Source organism: Balaenoptera physalus (genome assembly GCF_965194825.1).
Source record: "Balaenoptera physalus genome assembly, chromosome: 21".
In the NCBI taxonomy this organism is placed as follows: Eukaryota; Metazoa; Chordata; class Mammalia; order Artiodactyla; family Balaenopteridae; genus Balaenoptera; species Balaenoptera physalus.
The window spans coordinates 13,126,261-13,145,130 of record NC_138902.1 but is presented as its reverse complement, the minus strand read 5'-3'; the positions used below and the strand labels follow the sequence as shown (position 1 = coordinate 13,145,130).

The 18,870-nt window shown below is 46.4% G+C and overlaps 1 protein-coding gene and 1 long non-coding RNA gene across 13 annotated transcripts in view; one reads left to right on the top strand and one right to left on the bottom strand.

Moving 5' to 3' along the window:
• Window positions 1–18,870, top strand: part of LOC309651449 — a 181,481-nt gene that overhangs the window by 69,271 nt on the left and 93,340 nt on the right. The window lies entirely within an intron of this gene.
• Window positions 1–18,870, bottom strand: part of TACC1 (transforming acidic coiled-coil containing protein 1) — a 113,016-nt gene that overhangs the window by 13,840 nt on the left and 80,306 nt on the right. For 4 of the 12 annotated variants that reach the window (XM_082444164.1, XM_082444158.1, XM_082444153.1 and 1 more), the window contains exons 3-7: window positions 15,135–16,227; window positions 12,628–12,663; window positions 11,311–11,371; window positions 8,920–9,127; window positions 6,207–6,259 (exon numbers count right to left, since the gene is read on the bottom strand). In XM_082444164.1, coding sequence (XP_082300290.1) covers window positions 6,207–6,259; window positions 8,920–9,127; window positions 11,311–11,371; window positions 12,628–12,663; window positions 15,135–15,916 — 1,140 coding nt within the window. In that variant the 5' untranslated portion in view covers window positions 15,917–16,227. The remainder of the gene's footprint in view (window positions 1–6,206; window positions 6,260–8,919; window positions 9,128–11,310; window positions 11,372–12,627; window positions 12,664–15,134; window positions 16,228–18,870) is intronic. The other 8 variants (XM_082444160.1, XM_082444157.1, XM_082444162.1 and 5 more) reach the window with 5 other exon arrangements.

Here is an 18,870-nt window from a genome sequence, read left to right as displayed (position 1 = left end):
TCTAATGAATATCAGGGAGGTCTTAGCTTCTGTTTTAATGGACGGCCTAGAGAAGTTTTCTTCTCATCCAAAAAGGAGACAGTGTAGTTACCATAGAGGTCAGTCACCAGAGAGTCATGTGCATAAAAGAGAAAACCATCTGTGGTTAATGTCTCGTGAACCTGGGGATCTCTGGGGATGATGTGTTCCATGTAAATAAATTCCCAAAAAAGTGTCAACCTTTTTACATATAGATGCTTTGTGTGTACTATTATTTGGCCACTTTGGATGGAAATGTTTCTAAAATGACTTTCAGGCCTAAGCAGGTAGAAATGGCAAATATACGTGAACTCTGACCCCACCCCAGGATGATTCAGGATCACAGGGAATTTCAGTGGCCCCGAGGGCTGGCATGCGGAGACTCAGCGATGTTGTCAAGTGCACAGACGCCAGGGTCTGGGCTGCATTTCCATGTCCTGGGTCTTCCCGACACTGAGTTTTCAGTTCCCTTCTGTCAACATGCCACCTTCTGAGGTGCCAGCTTGATTTCTGCCATAAACCTGGGTTCCCGAGAGCCACATTCAGTTAGGATTTTGTTTTTCACAAGAACGTGGGCTTTGTACCATTTTTTTTCCTAAAAAGCATTTTTGGGGGTTATTTCCTCCCACCTATGTTAACTTTTTGTATAAATGGGGAAAAAGCTGATCTAATAACACCCAAAATGCCCGCCAAGGTGACCTGGGAATCTTTTTTTCAAAAAATTATTAGAGTTAGGGTTAGGATTAGGGAATAATCTTAATAATCTTCAATGTCAGCATAACTGATCAAATAGTTACCGACTGTAATCAATCGGGCTCTGGTATCTTGTTCGAATCGAGCTTGAAGAGGAAGTGCAAGGTCAACGTAGACAGTGGTTTTTAACTTTTCAGGGTCATTACGGACTCACCCTCTCTCTAGAAAATGCTCAAGAACACACACATAATTTTTGCCTAGATCTTCATTGCCCTCAGCCAAGGGTCCAAGAGACAAACCCCTGGCTGAGGCCACAGAAGAGGGAAAAGGCAAAAGCCACAAGCTGGCAGTGCCCGTTCCAGCACCATCTGGGGGAGGCCAGCCCACCATGCTGACGGAAGCCTGAGGTCCCCCAGAAACACCTTCTATCCTGGGAGAGCTCCATCACCAGAGCCAGAAGCTACTAGGGGCCGGCAGCCCTAAAATGGCCCCCAATGACCCCACCTCCTGTACGAGTCCTTTCGTGTAGCCTCCTCCCCTCGAGTTAGGCTGGACCCAGTGACCCTCGTCTAAAGAACAGAAAGTGGTAAAGTCACGTGGTGTCACTCATTGACAAAGAGGCTCTGGCTGTGAGAAGCTCTGTGAGAAGCCGTCTTTGCCAACGGCCAAGTGAGAGAGCTTGGAAACAGATCCACCCAAATTGAGCCTGGAGGTGACCGCAGCCCTGGTCAGGGCTGACCCCGAGAGCAGCTGGGGAGAGACCCCGAGTCAGAGGCACTCAGTGAAGCTGCCCCAAGACTCCTAACCCAGAAATGATGAGATCACGATCGTCAGCTGTCGGTCACTGACACACTGGACATGTGACTCATCCCCCCACCTCCCATGCCACAAAGCTCATCAAGACTCCTCTCCACCATCCCGCTTCCCGTGTAACCTGCCTACTAGGTCCAGCCCACACATTTGGTTCATCTCGTTACATTTCCGACTCTAAATTATTACATTTTAAATCAGTCTTTTGTTTTTATTATTCTAAATCAGAATCCCTAAGACAAGGCAACTCTGGGAAACTGGTCCCCTGTGCCTTCCGTGACCCTCACGTTAGCAAGAGTTTGGGAAATAAGCCAAGTTTTCTTAGTAAGGGAAATATTGTCTGTTCTGGAGTTCTGCATCTCATTCATCCATGAGGGGATAAATGAATTCAGTCCGCCCACTTGTTTAACGACTTCGCTCTAACAAATGAGGTGTCTGGAAGGGGCAGCGTTCCGAGCTGGAAGATCAGGCCTTAGATGGGGACAAATACACCCGGACGAGTGGGCTTTTCAGCCGGCAGCTCTCCAGGCCACTCCCTCTGCCTGGCCATACGCCACAAGCCCCATGGCTCAAAATGCAACAGCTCTTACGAGGAATTTATAGCCGTGGCCTATTTTAGCTGCCTTTTCCAGTCCTCTAGGATTTATTTAGCTTTTTACATTCCTCAGTCCTTTATACCGTTTATCAAACAGCACAGAAAGCCTACAGAATCTACCATCACCAGAAACTGGCCTGACCATCTCTTCCTGGGCTGGGCAATCTAGAACATGTTTAATAAAGATGCTAAACCAATCAGATCAATCACATCCTTCCAAAAGGGTCCTGCTTCATATCCCCTGTTCCTTCTCCCTGTCCCACAAAGCATTCACCCTTGAGGACCCACAAAGACCTGTCTACAGACAGTGGGACCCAGGGGAGTCTTGGCTGTAAGTTCACAGTGAGCGCAGATGCCACAAAGTAATTCTCTGCTCACGTCCTTGCGAAGAGAGAAATCAGGACCTCTAATCTGTCAGGCTCATCCCATTTGTCCTTGAACCCGTTACAGCAGTGTCCCCCCCTGCCACTTCTAACGGAGACACACTGGAAAAGCCAAGTGAACTCAACTTTTAAGAAGTTTAAGATTTCTTTGAAAAAATAGCAGATTGACTCCTCAGTGAAAGATGCTGTAGACCAGCAGCTGAAAAGCGAGATGACCGCCCTCCGGTCTTAGTTACTCGGCCCGGGCCGCCCCCTGGCGCTGGGCAGAGACTGAAACAGGAATGCCCTTCGGAGCAACACCCAGAGGCTTACTGAGGCAAAGGCCAGACTAAACAGACTTCTTAGTCAGTGTTTTGAATATTGCAAGTTCTTTATGCAATGCTGATTCCGCGTTCTAAGGAAGTAGAAATTAATTTACTTCCGCAAGTTCAACTGGAGTTACTGTTCAAAGATGACGACCCAGGACGTGGTCTTTGCAGGGGGCTCTGGAGACAAGGCTTCCCCCACCTTCTCTCTCCCGCTCTCCCCCAGCTCTCCCGCCAACGTCACGCCACCTCACGGCAGCTCAGGGCTTTCTGGCTCAGCCTTGCACGTTACCCTTTCCCTGCATCTTCACAATCACCCTGCCGAGCCGAGGCCGGGAGGTGGGGCTAACTCTGTGGGTGAATAACTGGGGAACGTGCAAGCGTAACCGGGGCGTTTCAAGAACGTGGGTAAACCTCCCGAATCTGCAGACCAGTGCTTGGGTCCCTCAACACAGCCTTTGACCATCCCTTTGCCATTTTTACATACAGAAAAGACTAGACGACGCTCCCACAGTACTTGGAAAACGTCACAGGAAAGTGGTTTCCCTAGGGGCACGACCAGGCAGTTTGGGGAGCGGAGGCTGGAGTCTCATCCTTTTGTGGGGAAGGGCCCCCTCCCACAGATGGGGGGACACTTCACTACTTGCGGAATGGTGGCCTCAGTGGCTCCTCTAAGTGACTGTGCCATCAGCCACAGTGGCTGTGCTGGGAATGATTACAAGACCTGTCTCCCAAAAGAGTGATTCTGTCCGGAAACCACCGTCACTGCGGTGTAATGCCCCGAGAGGGGACCACGCTCCAAGTCCCTGACCCCTGTGTGCATGTCCTCCTGCCCGGCGCCCACGGCTCCCTCGCCCACCCCTACGTCCCTTACTCTGTGTCCTCCAGGGAAACACCGTGGGTCACAGTCCAACGGTGAGTCACGAAAACGGTTACTAGGACAAGCAACGTGCGTTAAAAAAAAATGAAACAGAATAGAGGAAATCAGAGTGAGAAGAAAGGCAGACACTGTCCTGTGCAATTTGTTTGATAACAATACAAACGCGTGTGTTGAGATGTGTCATACGTACCTACGAGCCAGGATGCAAAATGTATTCTTACTGTGGATCCAGGTTAAGAACGTTTCTGTCACAACGTCACCTAACCCTTCAGCTTCAACTATCCCCTGTGTCCTAAGGGCGCTCAGATCTACTGAAGCCAACCTTGACTTTTCCTGAGCTCACGCTGTGTGCGTCTCACTGCCTACAGGAGATGTGAACCGAGAAGCTGGTCTCACAGATGTCTCAAGGCCACACGTCTAAAACTGAACTCCTACAATTCTGCTCCTCCTCTACACTCCTGACGTACTGGCTCGTACGTTCAGCCGTGTTCACTGTGGTCGGTGCTGGGGTGCAGGGGCCAGCACACAGTCACGGTCCCAACCCGTGGGGCAGGCAGGGAGAAGAGAAAGTGCCTCCAAGGGGCGGGCCCACAGCAGTGAACGAAAGCCCGCTTGGCTGGGCAAGGGTCTGGCGTGGGAAGGAGGCAGGGGCGGTGTAGAAAGCCGCGGAGGCCACAGCAGAGTCTGAGCTCAGCCTAAAGACAAGGGAAGCCAATGAAAGGGTTTAAGCAAAGAGGAACAACTCCGGCTGATGGAAAAGGAGGACAGAATAGCCTCGGGAACAGGGAGATTCATTAGGAAGCTGCCACCATGCTTAAAAGGACTGGTGGTGGCCATGGGCTCAGCAGAAGTAGACGGATTTACAACATCTGCTTTCTGGACGTGGAAGCCACAGACCCTACGTGTGGGAATACAGAGGACGGGGGAGTCCAAGAGGACCCCAGCGTTGTGGCTTAGACAACGAGGTGGACAGCGGTGCCACCTGTCGAGACGTGGCCCCTCTGGCCTTGGTTATCAGCAACGCCGACCTCTCAGATGTTCAAGGCGGAAACCTCGATGGCCTTCAGTGACTTTCTCCAACCTCCTCCTCGGCCACCACGTACACCCCGGAAGCCACCAAGCAGTGACGGTTCTACCTGCTAGGTCCCAGCCTCCATCCCACCCTCTGATTTACCACTGATCATGATGCTCCCTACTTCAACCCCCAGGAGATTTCTCTGCTGCTTTTCCATGAATTCCAAGCCTCCCGGCACGATGTCTAGGGCCCCAGTGGCCTGGCTCTCTCCTACCACATGCACAGTATCCTCCGATCACGTGAGATTATTCGTCCCTACAACTCCTTATAAAGCCCATGCTTCTTCTCACTCCCTGTCTTTGCACAGTACAACTCCCCTGCCCAGAACACCCTTCATTGCCTTATCTACCTGGCAAACCCCATTCTTCCTTTAAAACTTAGTTCAAGTGAGGAACCCAGGAGACACCACCTTAACCACGTGATCAAAGTTAATTCCACCAATAATGGGATGCACCGATACCCATGAGGTCACTGCTGATGCATTCGTGCCAAAAATGCATAAACTGAATTTACTCATGAGGAAACACTCGACGAGCCCAAATTGAAAGATATTCTACAAAACAACTAACCAGCACTCTTGAAAAGAGCCAAGGTCTGGAAGGACAGAGACAGACTGAGGAACTGCCACAGATTAAAGGAGACTGAGAACACAGGCACTGAACGCCATAAGGGGTCCTGCCCTGGATCCTGTGCCAGAGAAAGGACACTAGTGGGGGTAGCTGGCAAGACCTGGATACAGTTTACAGACCAGACAATAATACCGTACCAGTGTTTACTGATTCCGATTACAGAAGAGGTTAAAGTCTGAGGAGCATGAGTGCAAGAGTTATAGGAATTCTTTGTAAGCCTAAAAGTTAAAAAGAAAACAAATGGTTTTTAATTAGCTCACAACATCCAGCCTTCCTGACACCTGCCGCGCGGTGGGTCAGTCCTGGTGCCCCCAGTCCCGGGGACACATCCTGGTGTAACATTCACCACAGGGGAACCCTGGTTTCCATTTTGTAATCTACAACCAGGGCTGCTCAAAAGAAATACAATGTAAGCCATATGTAATTTAAATATTCTCAGGAGCCACATTTAAGGGGTAAAAAGAAACTGGTGAAATTAATTTTAATAATATAGTTTCATTAACCCAATAGATCCAAAACATCAACATGGTATCAGTATAAAAAGTTAGAGACATTTTATTTTCCCTTCTTTTCTGCGCTAAGTCATCAAACGCTGGTTGCACTTTACACTTGGAGGACAACTCAGGACGTCCAGCTACAGGTCCAAGTACTAGTGGTCACCCTCCGAGGCGCCTCAAGTGAAGGAGCTGTGCTTTATTTATAGCTCATGCCCGTCACCAGACGCAGACCAGAATTTAATTACTGAGTTAACACGGGCTTCAAAACAAACGCTGAACCCCCCGCGCTCACACCCCTCCCCCACGAGCCTGGGGACTCACGGGCACGGCGGGTCCATCCTTCTCCACCTGCTGGCACGTCTCCTTCTCGGTGCCTAAAACACAGAGAGCCATTTTTAGAGTCATCCCAAGAGGCTGTGCCTTTCCTTCCCACCGAGAGACTCTGGGAAACCCCAGGCAGGCCCGGAACGACATCCATGGACCCCTGAACAGCATCTCAAGATCTCCGAAGACGCGCTACATTCTGCTGACCACTGCGCTGTCTGTGTTCAGGGTCCAAAACATCCAGAGGAACGAGGAGCTTAGGGTCGGTCAGCCTCAGACGGAAGCACGTCCTCAGGTGGAGAGGACGGCAAGGCTGCCCCCTTGTGTCCATGAAAAGTTTTGCAGGTGAGCTGGACTAACCACGGGGTCATTTCAGAAAGAGGAGAAACCGTTAACGCTGAAAGCTATCTTATTACCAAGTTGGAGTGAATCTGAATTCCAGCCCTGAAGGGCATTTCAGTGGAATTAATGTAGCAGATAAAACAAAAACCTCTAAATTTCAATGCCTGAAAACTAAATTCATTATCCTCCCCACACCCTTCAAGCTGGTTTCCTCGGCTCCGCTCTACCACCAGAGTCAACGCTTAACAAAAAACCAACACTATGCTTTTTCTGATTAAAGGAACATGCACTCGTTGAAGAAAATTTTTAAATATGTAAAAGCACATAAAATGCTAAAGCTCCACCTGCAATCCTCCACCTGCAATCACAAATTACTACTTTAGTGCACTGTCGAGAGTGAATTATTGAGAACACAAATGTGACCATCACTACTTCGCTTAAAAACCTTCAGTGGCTCCTCTATACTGATAAAGCCCCAATTCCTCAGGACGACCCCGGGTTCCCACTTGCCCTGTACTCACGGACAGCTACTGGGCATTTTACCTGTGTGGCAGGTTCCTTCCCATCCCTGTGAGAGACTCCTTGGGGTGCATCTTCGTATTCATCTATCAAGACCCAGGCTGAAGGTGATATCCCAGGACACAGTTCACCCATCCCACCTCCACACCCTCCCACCCCACACGACCAGGGCCCCTGCTCGCTCCCACGATGTGGCTCATCAGTTACGAACGGTGTTAACGGGAGCTGTTCTGTTGGCAGAACCCCAGCTCATGAAGTTTCTGCCAAAGGAATTTCCTCCTAGTGAGGAAGGATATAATTCAACAAACATGGACCATGCACCTGCACTAGAGGAAAATCGAAGATGAATCACTCACAGTCCTTAACCTCAACAAGTTTATCAAAGATAACCTTCCATAAAAGATAACCTTCCATAACCAATACATGGAACGTACGAAGAAATGCAGTGGGAGCCAAGTGACCTTTCTGAGATAGACCGGCAAGGATGGGCAGAATCTCTACAGGACAATGGTGAAGAAAGGCATTTCATATACAAGAAATAAGTGTAGGTATGAGCGTCCTAAGGGTAAGCCTGTGTAACGGGTAAAGGGGCACAAAAGGAAATGGCAAACGGGGTCTTTGGAGAAAACATCAGAGCAGAAAAGAGGCCTGGGAGGAAATCTGGAACAGTGCCTGGAATGTTTATTTTACAGCTGGGAAACAGACCTGGGTAGGTGGGGAGATAACTCTCACAATGTCCAGATTTCCACCTGCTTCTCTGGTTTGATGATAGATCATTATTTTTTAAATTCTAAGTATAAAAGCTCCACATTGAACTATGTTGCTAAAGACCTGAGCTTCCAATAATGTTTAATGAAGTCAGGAACACGGTGCCAAGTGCTTCACGATGAAGGTTAAGGCCACAGAGACAACCTGGGACCTGGAAAAGGGCCTCGGATTTAGAATGTTCTAAAGAGGAAAACAGCACTAAACTTCAGCACAGGTTGGTCTCGGCCCTTATTAGAACATGAAGAAGCATCACTCGTGTTCAATCCACCAAGTCTGCAGGCAGGAAAATTTACAATAGTTGAGGGTAATGAAAACCATCTCTTCACACGTTAGCCCTGTGGTTAAAAGACCGTGGAGCCAAGACTGCTGGGAACTCGGACCCTAGTCCACCACTTACTAGATCCTTAACTTCTGTCTCACTTTCCCTCTCTGATGACAGGGAAAAGAATGCTGCCTAATATAAAATAGATAAAAAACAAGGGGCTACTGTATGGCACAGGGAGCTATATTCAGTATCTTGTAATAACCTATAATGGAAAAGAATCTGAAAAAATATATGTAACTGAATCAGTTTGCTGTACACCTGAAACTAAGACAACATTGTAAATCAACTGTACTTCAATTTAAAAAGAAACAAAATAAACAAAAAAAGAACGCTACCTAGTGAGGAGACATGAGTTACTACACGTAAAGCACTTAGAACAGTGCCCGCATGTGGAAGCAACTATACCTGTTAGTCGTTATTATTTCTATAAGGGAAACCAGGAGCCCAATAATCACAACATGGTTCCAGGTCACTACACGTGACGATGTGGCCAGACTGAAATAATTATGAAAGAATTCAAGCAGTCTGATACATCAGCGTCTCCGTACATCCTGCCACTCGGATCCAGACGTCCCTGGCGCTCCACTGACACCCTTTTGTGTCTCTTCTCCAGGCAGAGAAGCAAAGCACAGACCAGCAGCCTAAACCTATCCATCAAGGGACCCGTTCTCTACTCTCTTTAAAGTGTCTCCAGCCCTGGGCTTCCAGGCATTTCTATGCTTATTACGTAAGAAAGATCAAGATTTGTTTCCATACCTGCTTCTGAGGATGAAAACGCATGATTTATGGCAGACACGGGAACATTGGAACATTCAAAGTACTCCAGGTCGTCCTCTGGCTCACCTTTCCCCTCGGCCCCAATGGGTTTCTGACCAGATGATGTGGACGCCAGCTTCTCCTCGTCGGTAGCATGGCCATCCCTGTTAGAAATGTCTGAAATCTGGGAGATCACTGCTCCTTCATCCTGGGAAAGGCAACAGATGAGATGCTACCATTTAGGAGGGCAAGCAGTGGGGAAAGCAATATCTCAGGAAGAGCAAAGCAGCCGCCATTCCATATGGATGTTCTCCACGAATCTGGGTACCAACCAAGGAAGAAGCTGCAGCCCCTCAACCATGGAAGGTTGTATTTTCTAGGGCCTACCTTCTGTAATTCACACCTGAGGTTTAAAAAATTAAGCTTTTCTAGCCTAAATTTATAAGCAAGAAGTTTAACTGGCTGAAGAAAATAGTTTTCATACATTTTGCTCATATAGATAGATCCTAGACTTTTCTGGAAAATTTATGCACCCCACTGTATTTTCAGGTGACATCTAAAAACCTTTCACTATGAGCTTAAGTAGTCACAAAGGCTATAATATCTGCTACATATTATTTATTTGTTTGCTTGTTTACTTATCTCTCCTTCCAGTTTTATTGAGATATACCTGACATACAGCACTGTGTAACTTTAAGAGGTACAGCATAATGATATGACTTACATACATCATGAAATTATCACAGTAAGTTTGGAGAACATCCATCCTCTTACATAGATACAAAAGAAAAGAAAAAATTGTTATTGTATTTTAAATACTGACTTGGCTTATTAATTCAATTTAGTTACTCTAGTGATTTGATACTTTACCATCTGTTTAAAATCGAACATGAATAAGCCCTTTAATAGTCAGAAATTTACATCATTCCTTTTCCTCTCTGAATTTGTATTTCCTTGCTACTTCCATCAAGAAATTATCCCAAAGAAATGCATTTGCTTTCAAGTTTTTTAAAGTTCTCCTATTACATTTGTTTAAAAAAATTTTAAAAACCTTTTTTTACAACCATAAGTCTCTAAGTGTTAACATTTTTTTCTTCTGGAGAGTTATCACTACAATTACAAACGCACAATTTATTCTAAAAATATTACAATGTTTGGTAAGTACAATCAAACACAAAAGTAAAATTTTTAAGAAATGGAAATCGATTACAATATTTTGTTGCACCAATTTTAAAAAACTTTTACAATGTAATATGTGTTATTTTTCTGAAGCAAATCAAAGGTAAATTTTTCACGGTTCTTGCTGCCTGCTTTAGCAGCATTTGAAGGTAGATACTTCATACATTTGTAATAGATGAAGAATAAATCAAATTTTTTTTTTAAATCTTAAACCATGTACCAAGTTTTTGGTCCAAATTGCATAAGATAAGTTAAACTTAAAATACAATGACTGTATTTCTGTAATCATGGTTACGCTGGAATAAAGTTTTAAAAAGGAAAAAAAAAGGACTTCATTGCAATCAAATGGGTCCGGGTTTTCTTTTGTTTGCTTGTTTTTGTGTGTGTTTGTGTGTGTGTTTCCCAATTAATTATATAGTCATGGACAAATATTTATTGCTAGAATGAAACAAAGGTCAGCATCAATTTTATTCCTGTTTTCCATTTTTATAATTATAATCAAGAAGCCAGAAGCCTTACTAATACAAATAAATAGGTGAAACAGAAGGAAGTTTGTAACAGAAATGTCTCAGTTCTTTGAACTCCTTTCCAAATTATGTACCAAAAAATTCTATCATCAATAATTATCTTTTTTTTTTTTCCTTTTGGGCCATGTCGTGCCGCATGGGGGATCTTAATTCCCCGACCGGGGATCGAGCCCGAGCCCCCTGCAGTGGAAGTGCGGAGTCCTAACCACTGGACCACCAGGGAAGTCCAAATAATTATCTTTTTAATTGAGATATAACTGACATATATCACTGTGCCAAAAACGATTTTTAATAATCTATCAGCTGACAATTCAGGCTCTCCTAACTTGTTAAAAGCAATGAACTGGAAAACCATCTGACTTTAAAAATATATTATCCAGTCACTGGAGTCAATCACCTTCTTGTAACTTACACCAGTATTTCAAATCCCCCCTTTGGTGCCCAGAGGTTTCACACCCAGTGGCGATGCACCCTAGTAAGACTGAGAATGGGTGAGAGGGAACTTTATCAAAAACAAGTGGGAAAAGGGTAGCTGTGAAGGAACGGTTCCCTTATCTTCAGAGCCCTTTCTCAGACCAGCTTAGGAAGTCAAGGATTTGGGAACTGGTTTCCTTAAAGCTGAGTACTCAGATCCCCACTGGAAAATCTTCGTTAATCACCACCCTGACGGGGAACACAGACTTACCTGAGAACACCCATCCAAAGCCAGAGACTGGGCTTCGTATTTCTTCACCTTACAGCCACTCCTGGGAAAAAAACAAACAGAACACCGGGCCGGTTTGGAATCACACTGACAACCTCCAAGCTGTGAGATGGTGCAGACAGCGGTGGGTGCAGACACAAGCCAAAGCGCACAGCCCCACGCGAGTCACACCTGCACGCGTCAGCGACGGGAACAAACACCTTCCCGCCTCTGAATCCTCTCCCAAGAGGCAGGGCAAGCAAAGAACTGTAACTCCGTGACCTCCTCGCTTGCTTCTGCGGGAAGCTAAACACCAGCACTCTGGCCCCTACGGTTTGTAACTGCACGCCAGCAGCCATCAACAGCTTTGCCGAGAGCGGCCCCAGTACCTGGAGACGGTCGGGTCATCTGATCCGCGCTCGCTTGGCTTTGTTAGTCACCAGAAAAATTACCACGCCGGACCACATTCTTTGAAAGTTCTTTATTGCGCTAAAAGCCACAGAAGTCTGGGAAGACAGCTCCAGACCTGTGTGCTCACAGAGGAGGACTGTGGGCAACAGAAAGTATGAAAATAAAAATGTCTGAGCAAACTGTTACCATTCCTCTTAGGTAGTAAGATGGAAAACGAACGTCACGGCCGGAACTGGGGAAGCTCAAACCGCCCGCTTTGTTTAAACTAGCACGCGATTTGTGATCTGAAGACTATCCGGATTCTGTTCTGTTGTAATGAACTTAAGAATTTCCAGCACCGCTGCTCTGACCACACCCCACCCCACCCCCAACCAAAACTGCAAGTTCTTCTCGTTTTGCGGGGCAAAAACAAAGACCAGCATGGCTACCAGAAGAGGGACCACCACCTCGGTAGTGTCTGCTTGTCTTCCCTAACGCCTCAGTGTCACCCCTGCCACCAAACTCAGGTTGAGCTGACTCGGTATAATGTATCCCCTGCTCCGAGGCGGCAGCCTTATCCTATCAAAAAAGTCAATTGTTCCTGACATGAAACAGCAGAGCAGTTCCTCAAGCCACTGCGGGGACGAGAGCAGGGCCAAGCCAGCACGCAGCACCACAGCGTCGCACGGGGCGTGTGTCAAGCCGGGGACGCAAGCTCTCGCACCTGAGGTGGGAGGGCCCATCTCCAAGCCTTTGGGTACAGATGGCAAGGCTAATAAGCTGGCTCAGGAAGTGGCAAATGAAATGCAAAAAATCATCAGAAGATCCAACTCAGAAAGGGAAGCCGACATGCTATGGAGAGATGGTCCGGGGAGGGTAGGGGAGGAACTGCCAAGGGCCCCAGGGAGAGCCAGAAACAGGAGTACTTACAACAGAAAACAGAGAAATTTCACTTGTTCAGTAGTCCTGATGCACCAACAAAATTAGAGACGGGAAAGAGACAGACAGATGGAGAAAAAAATCATGTAAAGCCTGGAATATTTATCTCTAGTCTGGCAGACATAAAGGCTGCAAAGTTCTTTCTATGAGGTGCGACACGAATTAAAAATGTCATACTCATGAATGTTCCCACTGGTGAGTGAATGATTCTCAGGAGTAAGAGAGTGGTAGAAACACTCGGAAATGTCACACGGTCAAATTTATGGATGAAAAGTAAACTTTCAAATATTTGTAAATGTAAGAAAACGGCATTACTGCCGAGTATGTTTACTCTTAAATGTCTAGTCATCCAGATTAAAGGCAATCAATGCATGAATGAAAATATAATTGAAAATGTATCTGCTTATATCTCCGGTAGGTGTATATTACTGAGAAACTCCAAGTGATTTCACATAATTTATCTTATTTGACCCACAAAAATCCCAATCATAGGATGATGTCTCTATTTTACAGAAGAAGGATCTGAGACGCCAATTATGTCATCTTTTAAGAAGTCACACAAGTACCCTGTTATCAGAACTTCTAACTCTCTGCTAGATGCTACCTCCACCTGTATACTTCCAGCCTTTTCTACAATGAAGGGATTTTCTAAAAAAAAAGAAACCCAAAGTTACACAAGGGGTTAAGCATCCTTCTCCTGCGGAAAGAACAAGGAGACAAGAGTTTTGGTTGCATAAGAGTTTTAAAAAAATCTGTAAGGTATTTTAGACCAAGAAGTTCATTCATCAAAAACAGAACAGGAGGAAAATGCTAGCAGGCGAGGGTGGTAGGACTGGGAGAGGGTGCTTCTTGCTACTGAAAACAAGATGTAGGATAAACTTCCCTCCCTTTGGTTCCACTTTAGTCTTATGTAACATGAATGCACTGGCTACACACCCTCAACAAGCAACTGAAAGGGAGGCTCCCAATGACCCCTTGTCAACCCCGATAGGCAGGGCTGCCCATATTTAGGGGACCCCAGGTTAGGAAGAACCCAGGCAAAGACCTGGCCATCGTGTCCCCTGGGCATTGTCTAGACACAGGTAACTAACCTGAACCACAGAAGAGCACCTTGAGGTCACCTGATTAATAATATTTTTCAGCAACCATTTAACTGTGTGTCTATAATCAAAGGACAGATCAAGAACTATTAATGACATTTTATTCCCTTTAGACGTCCTGGGGAATATTCTGGCGCTGCTGAAGAACCCGTTCCTGCATTGCTCAAGCTTCTTGGTCCTGACTGATACTTTCTGCTCTTTAACCCTTTTTCTCTGGTGTCAATCACCACACCATCTAGTGTTTTTCTTTAAGTCACATTAATGCTGAAAAGCATTTCGCCAATACAACTGTGGTGACAACGAGAAACATGGTACTTCTCACCCTCCCTTTTCATATTTCATCCACCATGTCACTGGCCCTTTTTTTTTAAAAAAAAAAAATACTCTATTTACTTAACTTGGCCACACCACACATCTTGTGGGATCTTAGTTCCCTGACCAGGGATCGAACCTGGGCCACAGCAGTGAAAGCGCCAAGTCCTAACCACTGGACCGCCAGGGAATTCCCCATTGGCCCTTCTTTATATCTGATTCTTAGTAAAATGTCACAGGGTCATAAAGATACCAGTAGATTGTCATCGACTCAAGTTTCGTGATAAGGTCACCCTGTAACAAGTTTAAACTGCAGTGTGACGTGGAATTATGGCCTGGGGGTGACCACTCCAAGGGATCTCCGAGGACCTTGCAAAAGTGGCTCCAGATTTCCCGGGAGAAGGGGGTCTGGTGGGGAGAGGGATCTCACAGAACGAAGACTAACAGCCTAATTTAGTCAGATTTAGGCAATTGTTTAAAATAGTCTTGATTCTTTTTGGAAACTCACCTCCTTTCTGAAAGAGCCAGAAGCTTTACCAGGAGACATAAGAATTCTCACTAACTTTTAGTGGTAGGTTTGTTTCCAACAAAAATCACAGCTTTCTGCTCAAGTGAAAAGACTTCTGTAAGACCCTTTCCCACGTGTTACTGATACTACACCGGTAACCTGCAGCCCTGGGATTCTTGTTTCATCCACAGAGAAGCTGAAAAAGATGGCTAGCACTGACACCTGAATTCTGTATATAAAACGATTCCCGACAGCTCAGATAGGATTTCTGAAAACCGTCAAATCTCTACCTGCCTAGCCCATGACATTCTTTTTTTTTAATAGGAAAAAAGTACCCAAGGTGGGGGGAAAAAGAACTCAGCTGAATGAACTGAGGATTCAGAAGCAAGGCCGACATCTATAAGGGAAAGCTCAGGTACCTCTGATTCCACACCAGAGTTAGGCAAAACAGTGAAGACTGCAGTCCGAGGTCACAAGCTCTGCGTCTGCCCCGGGGCACCTTCACCCAAACCACAAGCAGTGGCCGCCAAACTCACAGAGAAGACACAGAACACAAGGCCCACGCCCGTCTCACTCACGTTATCAAACGCGACTTTGCCTTCTTGGGTGATTCTAAGATTTCACTAATACGACTACCGGCGGGAGAACCAAAGTCACTGCTCGTTAAAGTCAGAGCGGGTTTAAAGGGATCCATGGATTCGTCAAAGTGATCTGGGTCAAAGCGGTAGGAGCCCTGAGCCGAGAGCAGGGGCGAGCGCTGCAGCGGGGAGTGGCCTCCAAAGGGCCCGAAGTCGGGGCTCTCCCCGGGACACGGGCGGGGACCCGGCTCTGAGGACGCCCCTGCCCCCGGGACGCCTGCTGGCTCCCCGGCGCCGTCTTTCTGAACCTTGGGCGTCACCCTGCTGCCCGGTTTCCGGCCGGGTTTCCTCGGGAGGCCTTTCCTGGACTCCACAGTCTCCACGTCTTCCGTGAAGTCAAACTCCAGTTTCAGAGGGGAGCTCCTCACCGCCTCCAGCAGCTCAGCCCCTGATTCGCGGGTGTCACCGCCGGGGGCACACTGTGTCTCCCTCACCTCGGGGGGACACTTCTGGCTCCTGTCACCTCCTAGCAGGGCAGGGGTGGCGGTGTTCCCAGCCGCTCTGTCGGGACCGGACTGGCGGTCCGCCCGGGGAAGACGCGCGCCCTCCGGGTCGGGGTGGACTTCGGAGACCCCGCCGCCTGCCGCCTTCTTCCTCGGGGGGACGGGCCTGGGCTTCCGCAGCCTGCTTCTGCTGGACCCGGGCTCCGGACACGGGCTCCCCGCCTCCGGGTCGCCTTCCGCCGAGGCCTCCAGCGTGGCCCCCATGGCGCCCTCGGTCATTGCCTGGTCCTGGGCGGCTCCCGGCGCGCGGGGGCAGAGCCCGGCCTGGCCTAGGACCGCGGCCGCGCAGCCATGAGCCGCTGCTGGACCAGGCGGCCCCCGGGGCGCCGTGGAATTCTTGGTTTCTACGGAAAACGGCCTCACGACAGAGATTTTGCTCACATCGTGTTCAGGTTCTTCTCTGAAACCCTTGACTGAGTAAGACTCAGTAGCGTGCTGAGCTGCCTTGTTTTCTGAGGGTCTAGAACCAGCCTCAGATGACCATTTTTCAACCACTTCTGCTACCAGCTGTTCGTCCACTTCTTGTGAGTCTAAAACAAAACACAAAAGCCGTCTGTTAACAAATTACCTTTTCAGCATTGGTGAATATTCTCCACTAGCTGAAGCCACACAAACGGCAAGCTCTGCCCTCTTTGCTTTTACGAAGCATCCCTAAGGTTCTGCAACGATGGCGGTGTGGCCTGAAGGCGGACGGCTGGTACTACACTCTAAAGCGAATCTTCCCAGCCCAAACGGTGTGTGTGTACTATCCAAGTCATACAAATAATAATTATACCAAACAGAGCTATTTAGGAAAAGGCTAAATAGATCATGGGCCCTCTGCAAAGCATATTAATATGATGTTAAAATTCCTCAGGTTAAAACAACTGGTCTGGAAGAAACTTTGGATGCTGACAGCTCAGGTACAGGGATCTCACCTGGCACGGACACGGTTCCCAGGCACTGCCTGAGAGTTTCAGGGTCTGGATTTTATGCAGTAAGCGGGTCTTAATCTCTGGATGTTAAGTATTCCCTCTTCCCCAGAATAGAGTTTAAATAACTGGACTGTTTTAATAGTAAATCAAAAAGTCATCATGGCCTGCTCAGAATAACTTCTCTGTACACTTAAAAACGGAAAGAGCCAAATAAAAAAACTAATTAGAAAAAGCAGAGATAGCAAAGTGGCTTTATGAACAAACAACCCTTATTTTACTAAAACACAAATCATAAAACAATAAAGTTACTTCTTCTTTAGAAGCTTCATCTCTAAGCTGCCCAGGAATCTTCTCAAATCATTTGTGAAAATGAAAGATCCTTTTTAATTGGGGTTTTATAAGGAGAAACACTGCAATCAGGAAGGTGTAAATGAAGGTTATTTCTTTAAAGCACAAACTAAGATAGTGCTTTCCTGACTTAGGTATCTGAAATGATAAGAGAGTAGCAGCAAAAACTGAGTAAACTGGTTATTATCATAGTATCTCATGATTTAAGGGAAGCTCAGAGATGACCATCTAATCCTACTTCCTGACGGTAATCCTAATCCTAATCCAGGATCAAGGAACTGAGCATCACGGGGAGAGTTTTTTTAAAGCACTCACACATCTTTTTTACACGATTCCTTTATGGTTGGAATTGGGCAGTGGTTTACGAACTATTCTGCACAGATGCTTCAGATATTCTAACCAATGTCCAATATGTCTTGTTCTTAAAGATATATTTAACTATTATTAATACTGTAATTTTTAAAAAAGCTCTCAATGCATGATACCTGGGATGTAACTAACATACTTCAAAAGGATACTTTTTAAAAAGAGAAAGCAAATGTGGCAAAATCTTGATAACTGTTGAATCCAAGGATGGGTATATAGGAGTTTTCGTTGTACTATTTTCTCTATCGTATACTCTTGAACCCTTTCAAAATAAAAAAATTTAAAACGGCATTTCACACAGAATTTTAATGAGAACGTTTTAAAGTGTACTGACAACTTCACCTGTGTGTGTACAGACTCTCTGTTCTCTCTCCATATATTTGAGCTGTGATGCAGGTGTTATTGACTGTTTCTCTGTGCTGATGGCGGGTGGGAGGGTAGACAAGCAACAGTGAAAGCACAGCATCAGAACCCCAGGGCTGCAAAAATCTACATGCAACAGGCTCGGTTAGAAGCCAGGCTGGGTCTGGGCACACCTGCTCACACCCTAGCATCAGTCGGTTAAATAAAATCCAATCTTGATTATACCAAAGTACAGACAGTTACCGCTTATTTTACGTGAGCCACAGAGAGCGCTGAAGCAGGGGTGGGTCGAAATTAGATTTACGTTCTCAACAGCTCTCTCCAGTTGAAATGTGGAAGGAGGTCAAAATGGAACAAACAGAACCGCTAGCATGTTATTCTGGGGCTTCGACCAGGGCGGTGCTAATGGACAGGAAGAGACGTGCACAGTAACTGAGAAAATGAGGTGACACGTGATAAGGCTTCGTGACGGGCTGGATGTAGGACTGAAGGAGGAGGAGGCATCAAAGATGACTCGTACGTTTTCAGCTCGTGGAATGAGAGGATGGTATTACTGTTCAACGAGATTCAGGGGTACCAGCCGAAGAGCTTGGGGCTGTCGGGCTGGGGCGGGGAGGTTGGCCCTGGACACCGAGAGCTGTCTGGGACCCTGAAGCAGAGATGCTGAGTAGGAAGAGAGTGGCGCAGACAGATCTGGGCTGCAACTAGTACTTGACCTAACTGAAGCCACGATGTACATGTGACTGGCTACCTTCGAAGTCACACTGGATACTACTTAACTGTAAGGTATCTATCTCCCTCCTACATTGCATCTTTGAGCCTTAGCATATCTTATTCTAAAATTTTAAATAGAGGTTGATTATCTTTTTTTCTAAAAAGAAGTTATCTAAAAAGTATTAACTTAAAATGAAAGTTGAAGTTTAACCATCTTTGTAAATTAAGAGTATTATTAATCACAACATCATAGTTATATAGGAAAGCGCCCAAACATTTTAGAGATGCATACTGAAATATTTGTGACATGATACCTGGAACTTGTTTTAAAAATACTAAAGCAGCAAAACAAAAGAAAAAGAAGGTCATGGTGGGGACAAACCTGGGCCTGGGCAAATGGGGACAATGATTTAACCTGGGCAGTGGGCACACACAGGTTCTACTGCAGGACGTTGGAAGCTGATGACA